Raw genomic sequence first — 18,753 nt, 5'->3', positions numbered from 1 at the left:
TTAATATATTTATTCCCACAAGTTTATTACATATTTGTTGTTGTTGTTGGCACTCCGTCACTTACGACGTCGAGGGTTCCAGTCGATCCGATGAACGGAACAGCCTGCTCGTGAAATTAATGTGCAAGTGGCTGAGCAATCCACGTAGTTCTCGGGGATATTCAGCGTGACACAGTGTGACAAGGCTGGCCCTTTGAAATACAGGTACAACAGAAACAGGAAGTAAGAGTGAGAGAAAGTTGTGGTGAAAGAGTACAGCAGGGTTCGCCACCATCCCCTGCCGGAGCCTCGTGGAGCTTTAGGTGTTTTCGCTCAATAAACACTCACAACGCCCGGTCTATGAATTGAAACCGCGATCCTATGACCGCAAGTCCGCTGCCCTAACCACTGGGCCATTGCGCCTCCACCTTATTACATATAACATTAATTAAAAATTAATTTTTTTAATTAACTAATAATATTTTATTTTTTTCAATTCAAATTTTAAACTTGGCTTAATATTTTTGTATTGGTTATATTTTCAGTCCAAATATTATTTTCTTAATATTTCATTTTTCTGTTCTATAGCTGATGCTGGAGAATCTGCCCTTAATTCCAGTTCTAAAACTGATGCTGCTGGTGGTATTGACAGAAAGTCCACTAGAGCTTGGGCTCATGAAACTGGCTATGATTTCCAGAAAATTTTCAACAAAGTATGTAAATTATTCAATATTTCCTACATTTTGTCTTTTTCTTGCTACTTATATCTTATCGTAACAATATCCTTTTAAGTGGAGGTGCATGGTCTAGTGCAGTGTTTCTCAACCTTTTTACTCTTGCGTAACCCTTAAAATAAATTGCATGTCTCAAGGAACCCCTGTACAAAAAAAATTATATACCATATCTTCCTCATATTTTTTTTATCATAGTTCATGTAGTAAATATCACATTGTAAATAAATACATACATATATATATATATCATGAAATTAGCATTAGCTCATCTCACTCTTTCTCGCAGAACCCCTGTTGATAAACGCTGGTCTAGTGGTTAGTGTGATGTGTTTATGATTGAAAGATTGTGGTTTTGATTCCCAGACTGGGAGGTGTGTTGTGTTCTTGAGTAAAACACTTCATCTCACATCGCTCCAGTCCACCCAGGATCCTATTCAAGATGAATATTGTGATCTTGGTCACTTGTTATCATTATCATCATCTGATGTCTGTTTGACAGGATCTGGTGAGTCAGAAGACAGCACCAAGCTTTGCTGTTTGTTTTGGCATGGTTTCTACAGCATGGAAACTGGTTTAGTCCTGGGGTTCAAAACAGTTATGTCCAAGGGTTGATAATGATGATAATGAATGTCCTTCTTGCTTTTTTTCTTATACTATTACTTCATAGAAAAACTTTTTTTATCCATTTAGTAATTACAATTTGAAGTGAAATTTGTGTGATATTAGTCCTTCCTTTACCGTATTTATTTTGAGATGTTCTGTTTCTTTCAGTTAATTTTAAATATAAACAATTTAGTAAAATAACTTAGTTATCATTAAGCTAGTGTTAGGAAAATAAATTGTGACTAAGGTTTGGTGGAAGATTTTAATTCAAAACTTATGAAAACAAGACATTTTGTACTTCAGAACCAGAGGTGGTTTCAGATGGGTTGGTATCGAAAGGGTTAAATGGCTAAAAACTGCATTTCCACAATATTTCAGTTTCAACATGGTCTCATATTTTAACACTTGCTAGGCAAGAACAGCAAACGTTTTCTGGTTCTATTTTAAAGTTTGGGGCCATTAATTATCAATGTTTTGTTTATATTTTTCAGCTGTTCCATGATGACATCAAATATTTACTTTCAATGGAAAAACTATGGGAGAAACGAAAACCTCCCACACCAATGGTTTATCAATCCCTGCCCACCACAGGTACATAGTGTTTTTATATTTTCAGTTTCTTTCTTTTTTTTCCATCTACTAAATTTTACTTGTAAAGTATTGGCTAACTCAAGGCTGTAGTAGAAGATGCTTACCAAAAGTGCTATACATTGTGGTTGTCAAATGTTTTAACTAACTATTTAGCTGCACTAATAGATTTTTAAATAGTTGAAACCATGAAAGCAAGCCTTAAACAAGAAAAACTTTTACAAGATTTTAATGTTGAAATTTTAAAATTCAGATTTATCTTTTAAAATATTTAAAATCAAGCAAATGTTAGAACTTATTGAGTGTTTCTACATCTATTTTCTTTTTTTTGCAGTCCCTCACTCATCATCATCATCATCATCATCATCATCATCATCATCATCAACATTAATCAAAGATCAACAGATCCAATCGATAAAAGACTATGCAGATGTGTTTAGCAACTGCCTCTCTGCGCTCAAAACAGAACTCGCCAAACAAGGTGATGGCGGCCAACTTGTCTGGGATAAGGTAAGTTTAGATTCTTTTACTTGTTTCAGTCATCAGACTGTGGCCATGCTGGGGCACCTTGAAGAATTTTTGTTGAACAAATCAATTCCAGTATTTATTTCTTTTTTAAGCCTAGCATTTATTCCATTGGGTTCATTTGCTGAACTGCTAAGTTATGGGGGCCATAAACAAGTAGTGGTGGGGGACAAACATATGCACACACACACACACACACATGCTAGTTGTTGTTGGCACTCCGTCGCTTACGACGTCGAGGGTTCCAGTTGATCCGATCAACGGAACAGCCTGCTCGTGAAATTAACGTGCAAGTGGTTGAGTACTCCACAGACACATGTACCCTTAACATAGTTCTCGGGGATATTCAGCGTGACACAGTGTGACAAGGCTGACCCTTTGAATTACAGGCACAACACAAACAGGAAGTAAAAGTGAGAGAAAGTTGTGGTGGAAGAGTACAGCAGGGTTCGCCACCATCCCCTGCCGGAGCCTGGTGGAGCTTTAGGTGTTTTCGCTCAATAAATACTCACAACGCCCGGTCTGGGAATCGAAACCGCGAGTCCGCTGCCCAAACCACTGGGCCATTGCGCCTCCACTCACACATGCTAGAAACAGCAGCTAAATCTCCCTCAAACCACAGTCTGTCATCTTAAATAGAAAAAAAAATAGATTTAGTGGAATATTTTTTTTTTGTTTTGATATATATATTTTAGAGATTATTTTTACATTGTGTTTTTTGTTTTTTTTTCTACAGGATGATGATGTTGCAATGGATTTTGTCACAGCTACCAGTAACATACGAGCTCATATTTTTGGCATCCCCATTAAGTCACGATTTGACATTAAATGTGAGTGTTTTTTGGTTGGTACTTATTGTCAACATTGTAACAAATGTCCATTAACGAGAAACCTATTCAAATATTTTCTGTTGGTTTTATGTTCACTGCACATTGCTGCAACTATCAGTTTACTTATTTAAGTGCTTTTACATGGCACCGGTACAGGTAAAAAGCACCTGTGTCAATACCATATAATTAATTCCCAGTTCACTTTGTGGTTGGTATTAGGAAGGGCATCCAACCGTAGAAGCTGTCTAAACAATTCTCCAGCTTGCCAACTCCTGTCAAACTGTCCAACCCATGCTAGCATGGAAAACAAATGTTAAATGATGATGATGACTACCTATGGAGCGTAAATCATTAATGCCTTTTTTGCCACTGTTCTTGGCTTTGGGTTGTGTTTCCTGCTTCTCTGAAGGAAGGCCTCGCCTGTTCAGGTCATTTTGATTTTGAATTATCACTAATGCTTCTCTAGGTAGGGTTGTTAGCCCTATGCAAACCCATTTTTCACCTCTGGGAAGAGGCAGTCCATTTTAGTCTGGCCTCTGTCCTTTGACCTGTCCAGCATGGAAGGCTCTACCAGGGGCTTGCACTCCAATGGAATACCTCTCAGGATCATTGAGACATGCAAACCTCCACACTGCAACAAGGACTTCACCTGATGGTGGAACTATATAACTTTAGGAACATTGAAATAAAGATTTGTTGTAATGACATTGCTTTTTCTTCAATGATAAAATTCCCGATTTGAACCTTGTAAGTCAGGGGTGCATCTTATAAGCAAGGGCGTTTTATAGTCGAGTATATATGGTATATGAAATTAATTTCAAGTTTCATGTGTAAGATAGAATAAATGGATATTATTTTCATGCATTTTTGTTGTTGGTTGTCTGTTTTTAGTACAGTGAAAGTCATGTAATGTTTTTTTTTGTTTTTTTTTTTTATGTGACAGCCATGGCTGGGAACATTATTCCTGCAATTGCTACAACTAATGCCATCATTGCAGGATTGATAGTCATTGAAGCTCTCAAAATACTCTCAGGAAATATTGACAAATGTAAAATGGTAAAACTTTATTTATGTTCACCAAAATTTGTTCATCTTTCTAGTCAGCCAAGAACTCTGTAGATTTAAATATTAACATCCCATGCTATACAGTTCAATTAATAAATAGCTTCATGTTCTTATGTTTGTGTTTGTGTTTTTAAATGACTTATTACTTGAATAGCATTTGTTTATCAAGTTGATAATTTTTATATTTCAATCTACACCACATTTAGACATATTCTCTCTTATATGTATTTATATTTTAAATTTTATCTTGATTGGAGCTTATAGTCTACTCTAACAATTAAATAAACTGTTAAGTGAAACTTAGTCCTAAGCAACTTGAAATACATAAAAAATTAAAATTTCACTCCACTCTCAGTATTGAGTCACCCCGTTAGTAAATGTTCCGTAGTCGTTCTTAAAGTAGCTTTAAATTAGTAATCTCAATTTAACATACATATACATACATGTATGTAAATAAGCTAGGCATCAGCTAACAAATTCACATTGAAATTTGTATTAGGCATAATCCAGTAGAAAACAAATAAAGAAAAAAATGGTTTGTGAATTCAGTATAAGCTTAATTGATTTTGCTATCTGGCAGTCATGTGCCTGATGTAGAGATAGATATCTTTATCTTATTATGTAACATGCCTAACATCAGATGATAACTGAAGCATGCATTAACTGAAATGTGATGAATTTTAAGAACGCGAATTAGAATGTTAATAGTTTAAATTACTTAAATTAATACTCATTCTAGTTATATCATGCAGTGTTACTATAAATTTTAACAAAGAAATGATTATTTATATAAGCATGTTTACATTCTTTTTTTCTTTAATATAATGTCTTTGCATCTTTTTGATACTGTAAAGGTTTACTTGAACCGGCAACCAGCATCCCGTAAACAATTGTTAGCACCATGTGCTTTGGTAAAACCCAATCCCAAATGCTATGTTTGTGCTGAGAAACCTGAAGTTACTGTGGTGCTTAACACTACCACAACAACAATCAAAACACTTGAAGAGAAGGTTAGTGATTTTTATTTTCCCATTTTTTTATGAGGCCATATTACTGAGTTTAGTACACCAAATAATGCTAAGCATTAAAATATAACAATGTTGTTAGAGTAGTCTTCTTTCTTTTCAATGTTGGTTTTAAATAAATTTGCAAGCATTTTGGCCTCTACATGATCACTCAGCCTGTTAGTAACAGAATTTCCCCACATTGTACCTTTCATATCTTATAAATCTAAGTGATGTATCTGCGAGATGCTAATCCTGAAAAGAAGCCAGGATGATCAGAGGTCTATTTTATCTAAGAAACTATCAAACATAGCAAGCATTTGTGTTGGTGATTATCATGTACAACTTTTGTTTTTATTTGTGTAATCTGTAATTTGACAGGGTAACTTTAAACAAAATATGAAAGGATTGAAGAGGCAATAAAATTTCAAAATTTTTAATTCCTTTCAGAAAAAAAAAAAAAATCATTTGTAAATTTTTGAATCTTTTCAAATTTGTGCACTTGATCTTAAAAATGTAAATCACTGACATGATCCATCTTCTTATGTTCACCAAGATAATAACAAACTTGCTTTAAGGCGACAATCTGGCAAAATCATTAGCACACTGGTAAGATGCTTAGCGGCATTTCATCCGTCTCTATGTTCTGAGTTCAAATTCTACTGAAGTTGATTTTTGCCTTTCATCCTTTAGGAGTTGATTTGACTTGGCCCTTTCCCCCAAATTGCTGTCTTTGTGCCAAAATTTGAAACCAATGGTGAACTTGCTTAAATTCTCTTGGAAAATGATGTTTTTTTTTTTTAAATTTTATTTCTTCAATAGATTGTTAAAGGCCACTTAGGAATGGTTGAACCTGATGTTGAAATTGATGATGGCAAAGGTAATACTTTCAAAGTGTTTTAATTCCCTCCTCTCTTTCCATTTGACAGTCAATAATTATGTGTTTGCTAATTAAACAACCAGCACCTTTAGCTGCATACCTCCAGGTGGAAACTACTCTACTTGACCTCTACTCTAAAATCTGATTTTTCTTTAATCAGATCCTTTGGCCATACTACAGCAAATAATATTCTATGTAGTTTGGTCTCATTGTGCAGCACTTTGGGTAAATGTCTTCTACTATAGATCCAGGGCCAATAAATACCTTGTGAGTGTATTTTGGTAGATGGAAACTAAAGAAGCCCCATCATATGTGTTGATATTCTGTGCTTGTCAGTGTTTGAGCAATACAGTGATGGTGTTGTCATGACAAGTCGAGCTGTGATTTCAAAAACCTGTAGAATAAAAGAAAAATTTCCTGTAATACATATAAGGGTTAGTTACAGGAAGAACAACTAACTGTAAAATCCTGCCTTAAATAATTCCCATCTATTCCATGTGAGCCTGGAAAAACAGTATTTTTCCAAGCTAAAATGGGTATCTGTTTAGTTATTAAAATGAATGAATTTGTTTTACATTGAAATCAATCGGTTTTACATTGAAATCAACACGGTTTAGGGTGTCCTCCTTTTTCAAACCAACCCTCCCATTCTCCTCCTCCTTTTCCTCTGTCTACCTTGCTTTCACACTCACATTTACCTCAAATGCAATCACTCTCCTCAGAACATGCTCTTCATCCCTCCTCAATGTATGCCCATACCATCTCACTCCATTCGCCCTTGCCAACCATTCCACCAACTCCTCCAACCCCAGTATTCCCATCAAATCCCCAGTCCTCCTCTTATCAAACAGCTTCCAGATATAGGAAATTCTCTGACTGTTTCCACAATTTCATTTAAATCAATTCCTTAATTTCATTTTATTATGTTCTTATGTGATTTTGAAAAAAATTCTTGAGTTGATATGTTATTCTGACTTCAGAATGATACATCTACTTTACGGTCTCATTATAACAATTTAGTCCTGAAAGTGATGTAGAATTGCTTTGTGTTATAGAATTGTAATTTCTAATTATTTCATTGTTTTAGGGACTATCATCATAACAAGTGAAGAAGGAGAAACAGAAGGTAACATAGCTCTCTCTCTCTCTCTCTCTCATGAATTAATCAGAGTTTGTATTTTACAGATGGCTGGTTTTAATTTTCTATGAGTTTGTCTACCACTGCTGTGGTTAGTAGGAGGAGGAGGGAAGAATAGTTCTCTGTTAATGACAGTCTTCAGTGATCCTCTCTTGGCTCTCTTCACAAAACTAGATCGTTTCAAGTGGGAGAAACTAGTTTTAATGGCGGTAGATTGACAGAAGTAAAATTACAAATGATTTGGAGAAAGATATTTGCAACCAAAAAAAAATGTGGATGGATATGTTGAATAAATTTCCTTTTTCTTTTAATTAATTAATTTTTTTGTCAGGAGGGAAGGCAATACTTATGGACCTTTACAGGGCTTTTCAGACTAGTAGGATGGAAGGAGGGAGAAATGTGACCTGAGGGGACAAACAAGGAAAGACAAAGGGCTTAAGTTGATTACATCGACCTCAGTGTATAACTGGTACTTATTTAATCGACCCCGAAAGGATGAAGGAGGCAAAGTCAACCTTGGTGGAATCTGAGCTAAGTATTTCGCCCGGTGTGCTAATGATTCTGCCAGCTTGCTGCCCTAGTATTGACCTCAAAAAAATCCTCATGGAATTTACTTACATTTTCAAAATTCTACCAGGGTCATGCAGTGTCATTCATTTCTCTTTCAGGTTCAGTAAAATTAGTACCTGTCAGCTGATTCATTTAGAAATCTGGCCTGGTGCCAGTATAAGAAATTGATGTTTCTCTCTTTGTTGTAGTAGAGAAACCATGAAACTGGTATTGTGATGTTCCTCACTAAGTGTCTGGTTCTTAATTGCATTTTTTTAAAATTCAGAATAGGCACAGGAGTGGCTGTGTAGTAAGTAGCTTGCTTATCAACCACATGGTTCTGGGTTCAGTCCCACTACGTGGCACCTTGGGCAAGTGTCTTCTACTATAGTCTCGGGCTGACCAAACCCTTGAGTAGGCGGAAACTGAAAGAAGTCCATTGTGTGTGTGTGTGTGTGTATGTTTTTGTCCCCCCACCATCACTTGTTAACCAATGCTGGTGTGGTTATGTCTCCGTAACTTAGCAGTTCGGCAAAAAAGACCAATGGAAAAAGCACTAGGCTTACAAAGAATAAGTCCTGGGGTCGATTTGTTTGACTAAAGGCGGTGCTCCAGCATGGCCGCAGTCAAATGACTGAAACAAATGAGTAAAGGAGTAATTTAAATGTTCATGAATTCTACTTTGCCAATTCATCCAAAGGTTTTCTTTTTAGAGGAGGTGCTTACTAGTTAATAAAATAATTATCACTCAAGTATTGGAGTCAGTTACATCAATTACCGTATTTTTACATGTATAAGGAATCCATTTTTGTCAAAAATTAGGTTAAAAAAGTATGCAAGTTTCTTATACAGGGATAGTATTATAATCCCTTACAAAAACTTTTTCCCAAATTTTAAACCCAAAAAATTAGCAGTTTCCTTATATGCGTTAAAATAGGGTAAACCCTCTCTACCTAACATTGTAATCTTGTGCCGAATTCAAACTTCCTTATTACAAAATCTAAGAGTACCAACAATACAGTGTGTGTTAATCGGGAGTGTTTTTATAATTTGTTTTTAGGCTCCACTTTTTACTGATGCCTTGCTATTTGTGTTATTTAATTGTACTTGTATATTTATGATGATATCTTTTCTGAAGTTGTATTTTAATTCTGTTTTGTTAGAAAATAATGAGAAAATGCTGAGTGATTTCAATATAGGAAATGGAACTCGCTTAAAGTGTGATGATTTTCTCCAAAATTACAATCTTGTCATAACAATCCAACATGTGTGAGTATTGAATATTTAACTTTAAACTCTTAGTTTGTATCTCTAGATCTAGCATCTGTTTCAGATAAATTTTTTATGTTCATATTTAAGATACTTTTCATCATGCAGCTGGCACCCATACTGGTGGCACATAAAAGCACCTATTACACTCTTTGAGTGGTTGGCATTAGGAAGGGCATCCAACTGTAGAAACTATGCCAAATCATACTGGAGTCTGGTGCAGCTCCTCAGCTTACCAACCTTGGTCAAACCATCCAACCCATGCCAGCATGGACAACGGGCATTAAATGATGATGATGATAACATCAAATTACTAAAGTGTTCATGCTAAAATTTTTTCCTTTATCTATTCTATATTTCAATAGTTTACATCGTTAGCATTAACAAATTCATTGAACTTAAATAGATTCTGCATCAAAACCTTAGATCTACTTCACTTTTGCATCAGTTATATTATTATTAAAGCATTGATATCATATTCTTTGACACACATCTAAATCAATCCCCTTCCTTTAAATTCTATGTAAACATTGTCTGATCACAGCAGATTATGATAAGCAATTGTTGATTTGGTGTTTGTGACATTCTTTCACAAGAATAACATGCTTGTTGATTCTCTTATAAACCAGTCTGTTAATTACACATCTTCACTTTACATGTTACCTACAGACTCCACTTATTAATTCTTAATTCTCAGATTTGACCATTACCTTAACAAAGAAATTGAATTTCTCTATCTAGATGTCTTTTGCAATGCTCTTATGAAGTAAATAATTAGTGTATAAATTGTGAAACATTTACAACAGAAGCAAGAATGACCTGGAGTGAGAGACTCAAGGCTTTATTATAAAACAATTAACATCTAATAAATCATCATGTGCATAATGAACAGCATGAATATGCTAATTGCTGTTATGTAAAGGCATGCAGCTTAGTCGTTAGGGTAATCAGCTCACAATCGTATGGTCGTGAGTTCGATTCCTGGTGGTGCGCTGTGTCCTTGAGCCAGACACTTTATTTCACATTACTCTAGTCCACCACTCAGCTGGCAAAAATGAGTAGTACCTGTATTTCAAAGGGCCAACCTTATCACATTCTGGGTCATGTTGAATCTCCCTGAGAACTACATTAAGGGTATGCATGTCTATGGAGTGCTCAGCCACTTGCATGTTAATTTCATGAGCAGGCTGTTCCGTTGATTGGATCAACTGGAGCCCTTGTTGTAACTGACGGAGTGCCAGTTATAGTTGTCCATTAGAGAACAACTTCTTTGAAACAAATGTATATTCATAACACACTCAATTCATTAGGGTTAGGGAGTTTTGCCCTTGTGTCTCCCAATGTTCCCTTACCCTGATGAATAGTGTATTATAAACACACATTCATCTGAAAGAAGATGTTCTCCAATGATGAAATACAACAGCGATTAGCATGTTCATATTTGAATCTGCCTGAATGTTAATGAATAGTTCTTTACAATTAAAATCTTGTTTTATTATTTTCAGAGAAAAATTGGAAGACAATGTTGAATTTCTGGTCTCTGGTGATGCAGAGGCCTTAAAAAGTCAGCAGGAGAATAAAGCAAGTAGCAGCAGCTTGTCACCAGTGCCATCCACATCAAAATCAGGTGGGATTTCTTTTTACGTCAAAAACTACATGTGTATCAGTTTATCTGTATTTGTAGGAGATTCTAGTCTTCAAATGTGACCGACAATAAGGCTGTCTAAATATGGATTTTTTTTATGTGGTATATAAGTATGAAGAGTTGAAGGGAGGTGGTCGATGAAATGATCTTTGTAGTGTAGAGATCATAATGTTTAAGTATTGACTGAGTTAGTGTTTGAAAAATCAGTGAGTCAACCAAGGATATGGCTAGGGCATGGGTAATGATTTTGACAAAATCTGAACCAGTTCTTTTTGAATTTGCTGCCTTCTTAGAGCTGGGGCACTATCTCACTCAGGTGTCACAGTTTCAGTGCAGGTTCTACAGATGGATGTCCTTTCTAACACTAACCATTTAACAGTGTGTACTGTGGATATTTTATCATGGTACTAGCATGAGAGAAGTTGCTGTGCTTTTGGTAAGACTAAAGATTCCTCTCAAAACTTTTGTATTGGTTTACTTTGGAATTAGTAAAGTCTGATGCCTTGAGTTACCAAATTCATAGCAGAGTTGGAGCTTTCTAAAATTCTGCAAAAATTGCTACCTTTGTAGGTGGTTTGTTTAGTGTATATGTTGATGGAGGGAATCTATGCAGGGTGAAACCTTGCAAAAATCCACTAAGTTACTGGAGTCCCTCCCCCCTTACCTAAGAGAAATAGGTTTTTGAATAAAATATATCGTTTGACATCCGTTTTCCCTGCTGGCATGGGTTGGAGGGTTTGACATGGAGCTGTCCAAACTCCAATTGTCTGTTGTGACATGGTTTCTACATCTGGATGCTCTTCCTAATGCCAGCCACTTTACAGAGTATGCTGGGTGCTTTTTACGTGCCAGCAGCATGGGTGCATTTATGCAGCACTGGCACAAATGCATTTTATGTGGCACTGGCACCTGTAAAGGATAAGCCTGTATGTATGGATGGCAGTGATTTTACTTATAAAATACATGAAAATATTTTTTAAAAAAGATGATTACATTGAAAATGGATTGTTATTTTAATTTCTTTGTTATTTTCAAAAGTATTTGAAGGAATAACTATATTTCAACAGAAATATGGTAACAGAAGGGTTAAATATGTTTTTTCCATGCTATCATGCATTAGATGAAACTTGTGGAGATAATTTTTCTATGGCTGGATGCCCTTCCAGTTGTTATCTCTCGTTTCCCTTTAAGATACTATTTCCCCTGTTCTTTAGAGCAACAAAACACTCAACAGCTGGGCGTGTGTTTGCCACAGATACATACAATAACACTGTCTATAAATTGACATTGTTTTTCCCAGCCTGTAAACTGTTTGTTTTGATCTACCAATTCCATTCACAAGGTACTGCTAAGCTTGAAGATATAGCAGAAAATGCCTACCCACTGTGCAATGCAGCAAGATCAACCCCGAAACCTAATTGTTAAGCAGACTCTTTAGCCAAGTGGCTATGCTTGCAGTGTGTATGTGTGTGTAAGTGAGAGTTGAAAAAGATGGTTTAAAAGAAGGGGATAAAATTGGTTGTTTCATATACCTAGGTGATTTAAAACACCATGGGCTTCATAGAATACAAGTTGTGTGATATGTTTATGTAGAAAGAGATCAAAGTGTTAAGGCAGAAATCAGATGACCTTATTGGTACAGAGACCAAAATGTTTAAGTGGAGGAAGAAAACCAGCAGTGTTTGAAAAGTCTGCAAGTCAACAAAGGATGATTAAGATATGTTTAGTTACTATGCATATATAGCAACAGATTTTTCACATTTATTTTATGCACATATTGGCTACTCTTTTTGTCCAAAAAAATACATAGCCTAATTTATCACCATCATTGTTTTAACATCAACCTTTCCATGCTTGCATGGGGCAGATTTTCTACAGCTGGATGCCCTTCCTGTCTCCAACCCTCGTTTCTGAATATTGGAAATAAATAGCATTCATTTACGACAATCATGTAATGTCAAGACAAGGAGACAAATATTCACACATTCACATATATATACATGCTAGCATGGAACATGGATGCTAATTGAAAAGAAAAGAAAATATATGCAACAGGCTTCTTTCAGTTCCCATCTGCCAAATCCATTCACAAGGCTTTAGTTGACCTGGGTGTTTGCCCAAAGTGCTACACAGTAGGACTGAACTCAAAATCATGTGGTTAGGAAGCAAACCTGTTAACCACACAGCTATGCCTGTACATATTGTATTAATGTTGTCTAAAGTTAATTTTAGTAATGTTTTGAAATTTTATATAAATTGTCTCTGCTCTGCTATTTTTCTCTAGAATTGCCTGTTGCTGACTATAATGATGATTTAATCATCATGGAAGAGGAACAATCTGAAGCTATGGATCTGAGTCCACTAAAGAGAAAGAGGAAGATCTCTGATCAGAGTTCAGAAATGTATTCTAAAAACAAAAAATCAAAACAGGAACCTGATGGAGAGTGCAGCATTGATTCTGAAATAATAGTTTTGTAATCACCATTCCAGTAAAATTTTATATCATGTCATCAGTCATGGGGAGTTGTTCAATAAACTCTACCTTCACTGCCATTTTGTTCTCTTCTAAATTTTTACACTCATTATACTCGTCATTGTTGCCTTGTGTTTACTTTCAATGGATGGACAGGTTATTGCTTTATATCCACATCCATGGATTGGACAGATAGTCTAAATCATTTATTATTTGGAACCACTACTTTCATGGATGGGTCAGGGGATCACACCTCATACTTTGATTCGGTCACTGTAGCTGGATGCTCTTCCACCCACTTTGTAGAGAGTACTGGGTGCATCTTATTTTTGATACATCTGTCCTCGTTTAATCTAATTTCTGTTTTCCATGCTAGCATGAGTTGGACAGTTTGACTGAGGTCTGGAAAGCCAGAAGGCTGCATCAGGTTCCAATCTGATCTGGCAATGTTTCTACAGTTGGATGCCCTTCCTAACGCCAACCACTCTGAGAGTGTAGTGGGTGCTTTTTAGGTGCCACTGGCACAGGAGCCAGTCAGGCATCCCCAGTATCATTTACGTTTGGATAGTGCTTTTTATGTCACCAGCAGAGGAGGCAGTCAGAGGGCACTGGCATCGACCACGTTTGGATGGTGCATTTTATGTCCCACTGGCATTGGCCACAGCTATGATATTGGTTTTACTTGACTCAATAGGTCTTCTCAAGCATATCATATCGCCAGATGCATCAAAGTACTTTTAAATGGGCCGGACATGCAACACTGACATCGTCCACTGATATTTTAGTTTAAAAAGACTGTTAAATGAATCAGTGGTAAATGAACAATAGAACATGGGGAATAGGTTTTGTTTCAAGATCCCAAGTTGTCCTAAGCATTGTGGACTGTCAGTTTCTGGGTTGTGCTTTTGTGGTCTAGACAAGAATCACAGATCAATTCATGAGCATAACGTGGTTCATGATGAGTGTACTGTGTTATTCCAGATGAGTGCTAATTGAGGTCAGATGTACCTGCAATTGTGAGGTTGTCATGTTCTCAAGACTAAAATGTGTCCTCTCCACCCTACATCATCTTCACTTGTGACCTACGTCTAAGATGCACAATTATTTAACCAAAGTGATACTACACATGTCCTTAATCTTTTGTATACACACACATCATCCACTCAAGACCTAAATACCTAATGTCTTTCAAATTATATTGATATCCCTGAGAAATTTCATTTACAAATTCCAGTGGGCAAAGAGTGAAATAGTCTTCAACACAATTGTAATGGGATGAAAATATGAAGTTACAGGGAAACAAAGTCGAGGCATGTGAATTGTCTGGACACTGCTCTGAATTACCCTTGTGAAAACAAAAATTCACAACATTCTGATATAATTGTAATCTTCACTATCTGAAATGTATTTATAGAAAAATGTCATTATAAAGTACCCATTTTTCTGAAAGTTATAAGGAAGCAATGTTGGTGATGATGATAGTATGAAAGAAAATGGAGACGACGTAAATGAAAGTCACTTTCTTCTGTAGCTTTCTATTTCCTCAAAATCTCACAACAAATATGATAGGATAATGGAATCAACATAATTTCACTGATGCTAGATTAAACTTATAATTTGGAGAAGTTTTTATTGAGAGGTTTCTTGAAAGTAGTTAGAGAGAGAACTTCTAACCATCTTGCAGTGAATTAAAATTAACATTCTGTAGTTGAAATCATCAATAATAAAACAAACTTGAAAAACCACATTTTGATAAAAATGTATTAAAATCAGAATTTCACAAACTTTAATAATTGCTTTCGGTTAGTAAAAGTTGCATACTTCCAATTAATAAGCGGCTTTCTTTTATATATTACTTTCATATATAAAAGTAAAACAATAAGAAACAGCGAAAAATATCGGCAAATAAATAGAAGAGGCGTTACACTCTCAGCTATACATTGCGCCAGAGAAGACTAGTGTTCTTTTTTTTAAATATTTGAGACATCCCCAAACCATGGCATTAGTGGCACAGTGAAATACCCTCCTTAGCATTACCCGATGCTTCAGTGATATGGGATGTAAACCTCCAACCTCTACTACAGTAAGTAACAATCGTGTCTAGTAACTAAATCCGTTATGTAGGCGTTCAACGATTTACTGTCGTCATAAGCGTTTTCAACATGCAAATTAGCAAGCCTAAAAGAGACTGTCCATATGTGATCAGTTATATACATAATGTGTTGCTTGCACGAATCAATTGTACAAGCTTCGGCAGTGCATATACTAAAATTGGAATGATACAACGATGACATTACCACTGCATAAGAATGACACGCCTAATTCCATAATTTTTGTATTTATCGTTACACTTTTTGAAAAGCGTTCAGTCAATGAAACGAATGTATATGTTTCAGTAATTGTACATTCTACAGTATCGCATGTATTCTTGTTGAGATAAAAAAAAAAGCAAGATATTGTAGTTACTTCCAACATGTGAGGGGCTACATAGGGTTAATATCCCTTCAGTTGTGGTTCCGGCGGCATTATCTGAAAGTGATGGGAAAAGACAAAAAAAAAAAGATGGATCGGGAGGGGTTGTCTATTCAACACGACCGATTGGTCATCGTCTGATATTTTCACTTCCATTTTATAATCACAAATCGAAAGATTGTCTCTCGGACTATATATTGTCAAATGTATCCTTCGTTTTGTAAAATGTTAGAAATGTGTGGTTTGAAGGAGAGTTGTTTCTAGTATGGCAAATGACCACATTAAGCCCGCCTGTCGTCTTAACAGATATCCACGCATGGAAGAGTTTTAAAACTTTTGGAATATCTGAGTTGGTTATTCCAAAAGGAAGCAGAGGAAGGGTAATATTTTCCAAAATTGAAATGTTAAAGAAAAAATAAATGAATAATTAAAAAAAACAAAACAAACAAATGTAATTTATGTATTTTCAAAAGTGGTGTAAAAATATAGAAAGATTAAAAAATTTAGCTGAAGGATAAGTAAATTCGATGTTATGAAAAGTTGATTTACTTATTAACTTTTCTTCATTTGGCAAAAGTGGGATCGCCGCACTTGAAGTTAAACGAATCCGAAGAATTTTACAATAAAAAAGAAAAAAATCTAAAGCGTTGAGTGCCAATTCGATACCTCGGCCGTCGTTCCAATTCATTTACTAAGAATATATACATTTCGTTGAAATTCCTAAACATTATAAAATGGGAATGTCTTCTGTTTTCGTAGAAGACGTAAGAAAGAAGATAGGAAACGCTTCACGAATGGCTTGCGTTCACCAATTTCTGTATATATTCACTGGAACTGTATAGTTTTAGATGAAATTTCTAAACGTTACGGATGATACGAATAAATTTCGTGGAAGAGAAAAGAATGACAATAAGAAAAAAATGGATATCCATGTCAGTAGAAACAGTAAGAAAAATATGGAACGCTTCACGAATTTGCGTGTCATCCTTGCGCAGGGACCATGCTAATCTTCTCTGCATCGTTCCAATTTTAGAATATGTACCACCGTAGCTTGTACAAGAGCTTCACAATATATATATGCCCTGTCTCGTACACATAACCATAATAGGCTGCCTCATTTGCATATTTGTAATGATAATAATGATATAGTAAATTCTCGTACACATGACCATAATAGGCTGTCTCATTTGCATATTTGTATTAATGATATAGTAAATTCTAGAAGGTGTTTATCATATTTTTCATTCCTAGTTACGATTGTCCTTACCATATCTGTTTACGTTAAAATGTTTAAAAATCGTATATTTTGTGCGCAAATGTATATTTAGCTCGATCGATTTATTAAAATTTTTTTTTGGAAAACCACATCCTTGCGTGCCGTGCTAATCTCTGTATTGTTCCAATTTTGAAATATGTATTGCCGTAGCTAGTACAATGGTTTCCACTAAGCTGCACAATATATACATGCCCTATCTCGTACAGTTAAACATAATACGCTGGCTAATTTGCATATTTGTTATAATTATCATGGGACAGTAAATTCTGAAATGTGTTTATGGCATTATTCATTACGAGTTAAGATTGTCATTGGCATATCTACTTGTTTTAAAATACAGAAACTCATATTTTGCATGCAAATGTCTATTTATCGAAGTCTACTTACATAATTTTTAGAAAAAAACCAGTGATGAAACAAATTCGTCACAAGGCCAGATTTTCATAAGTTGTCAAAACTAATATCATTGTGTACGTATCATGAAAAAAGCGAACGACTAAGTGCCTATGTAATTCTTCACATGTAGGAAATAATTACAATATCTCACTTCTATCTCAACAAAGTGTCTTTAGCAAAGGACACTATTCGATAATGTAGTGTAGGATAACTGGAACATATATATACCCGTTTCATTGAATGCCTTTGAAAAAAGACTCCTAAACCATCCCAGCAATTGAGCAACAATACAACAAATTTCTTATCGTTGTATCATTGTTGAAAATATAAGAATTCACCTAATAGTGTCAATATTTTCACTTCCATTTTGTGATCACAAATCGAAAGAATGCCTTATGGAATATATTGTAAAATGTTAGAAATGTGTTGTCTGAAGGAGAATTAACTTTTGTTTCTGAAATTCTGAATGACCACATTAAGCCCGCCCTCCTGTCACATGAGCAAATGGGCGGACGGATTTTTGAACTTCAGGAAATTTTGAGTTCAAAGCGGATTGGATATTCCGAAAGGAAGCTGAAGAGATAATATTTTCCAAAATTAAAATACTGAAAAAAAAAAAAAGAAAAAAAAAGGTCTTAATGTACTCATTCTTCCAAGTGGTGCAAAAATGTAGAAAGATTGAAAAATTTAGATGGTGGATAAGTATATCTGAGGTTTTGAAATGTAATTTAGTAAGACTTTTTTTCTGGTAAAAGTAGGGTCGTCGGACTTCAAGGTAAACAATCCGAAGAATTTTACAATGAAATAAAATTCTAAGGTGTTAAGTGTCCATTCAATGCCCCAGTCGTCATAAGAAAACACGAATTCAGTTCAAATTCCGAAAAACTGCGAAATGTGAATGGCTTCTGTAGGGGAGGTAAAAAAGACGATAGGAATAACTAAATGGCATGTCGACAGAAAAAAAAAGGAAAAAATATAGAACGCTTCACGAATTTGAGTATCATCCTTGCGAAAGGGTCATATTAATCTTCTCTGTATTGTTCCAATTGTAGAATATGTAACGCCGCAGATAATACAAGAGCGTCCACTGAGCTTCACAATTTATGCATGCCCTCTCTCGTACACTTAACGATAATTGGCTGCCTCATTTGCATATTTGTGATAATAATAATTAATTCGTTTTATTGGCCACAAGGGCTAATATCAATTAAAAACATATAAGGACAAAGGTTACAAAAGGTTTTGTCCGAAAAGGTAGGAAAGTTCGTCTAAACAGAGGAAGAAAACGGAGAAAGATATAATAAATAAATAGATAAATAAATAAGTA

At 35.3% G+C, this 18,753-nt stretch overlaps 1 protein-coding gene and 3 non-coding genes across 4 annotated transcripts in view; 2 read left to right on the top strand and 2 right to left on the bottom strand.

The window, feature by feature from the left end:
• LOC106873868 (SUMO-activating enzyme subunit 2) overlaps positions 1 to 13,362 on the top strand; it is a 41,725-nt gene extending 28,363 nt beyond the window's left edge. Inside the window, exons 8-18 of the mRNA XM_014921386.2 lie at positions 568 to 692; positions 1,808 to 1,907; positions 2,239 to 2,414; positions 3,166 to 3,259; positions 4,203 to 4,315; positions 5,179 to 5,334; positions 6,151 to 6,208; positions 7,296 to 7,334; positions 9,059 to 9,164; positions 10,670 to 10,791; positions 13,094 to 13,362. Coding sequence (XP_014776872.1) covers positions 568 to 692; positions 1,808 to 1,907; positions 2,239 to 2,414; positions 3,166 to 3,259; positions 4,203 to 4,315; positions 5,179 to 5,334; positions 6,151 to 6,208; positions 7,296 to 7,334; positions 9,059 to 9,164; positions 10,670 to 10,791; positions 13,094 to 13,287 — 1,283 coding nt within the window. The 3' untranslated portion in view covers positions 13,288 to 13,362. The remainder of the gene's footprint in view (positions 1 to 567; positions 693 to 1,807; positions 1,908 to 2,238; positions 2,415 to 3,165; positions 3,260 to 4,202; positions 4,316 to 5,178; positions 5,335 to 6,150; positions 6,209 to 7,295; positions 7,335 to 9,058; positions 9,165 to 10,669; positions 10,792 to 13,093) is intronic.
• A 2,161-nt stretch (positions 13,363 to 15,523) lies between these two features.
• LOC128250150 (U6 spliceosomal RNA) lies at positions 15,524 to 15,625 on the top strand. Its single transcript, XR_008266271.1, has one exon. It is a non-coding gene; the product is annotated as a U6 spliceosomal RNA (small nuclear RNA).
• Positions 15,626 to 16,704: 1,079 nt separating this feature from the next.
• LOC128250086 (U6 spliceosomal RNA) lies at positions 16,705 to 16,811 on the bottom strand. The gene has a single exon (XR_008266210.1). It is a non-coding gene; the product is annotated as a U6 spliceosomal RNA (small nuclear RNA).
• Positions 16,812 to 18,395: 1,584 nt separating this feature from the next.
• Positions 18,396 to 18,502, bottom strand: LOC128250099 (U6 spliceosomal RNA). The gene has a single exon (XR_008266222.1). It is a non-coding gene; the product is annotated as a U6 spliceosomal RNA (small nuclear RNA).
• Positions 18,503 to 18,753: the final 251 nt, after the last annotated feature.

Source organism: Octopus bimaculoides, chromosome 1, assembly GCF_001194135.2.
Source record: "Octopus bimaculoides isolate UCB-OBI-ISO-001 chromosome 1, ASM119413v2, whole genome shotgun sequence".
In the NCBI taxonomy this organism is placed as follows: Eukaryota; Metazoa; Mollusca; class Cephalopoda; order Octopoda; family Octopodidae; genus Octopus; species Octopus bimaculoides.
This window is presented reverse-complemented; position numbering and strand designations above follow the sequence as displayed.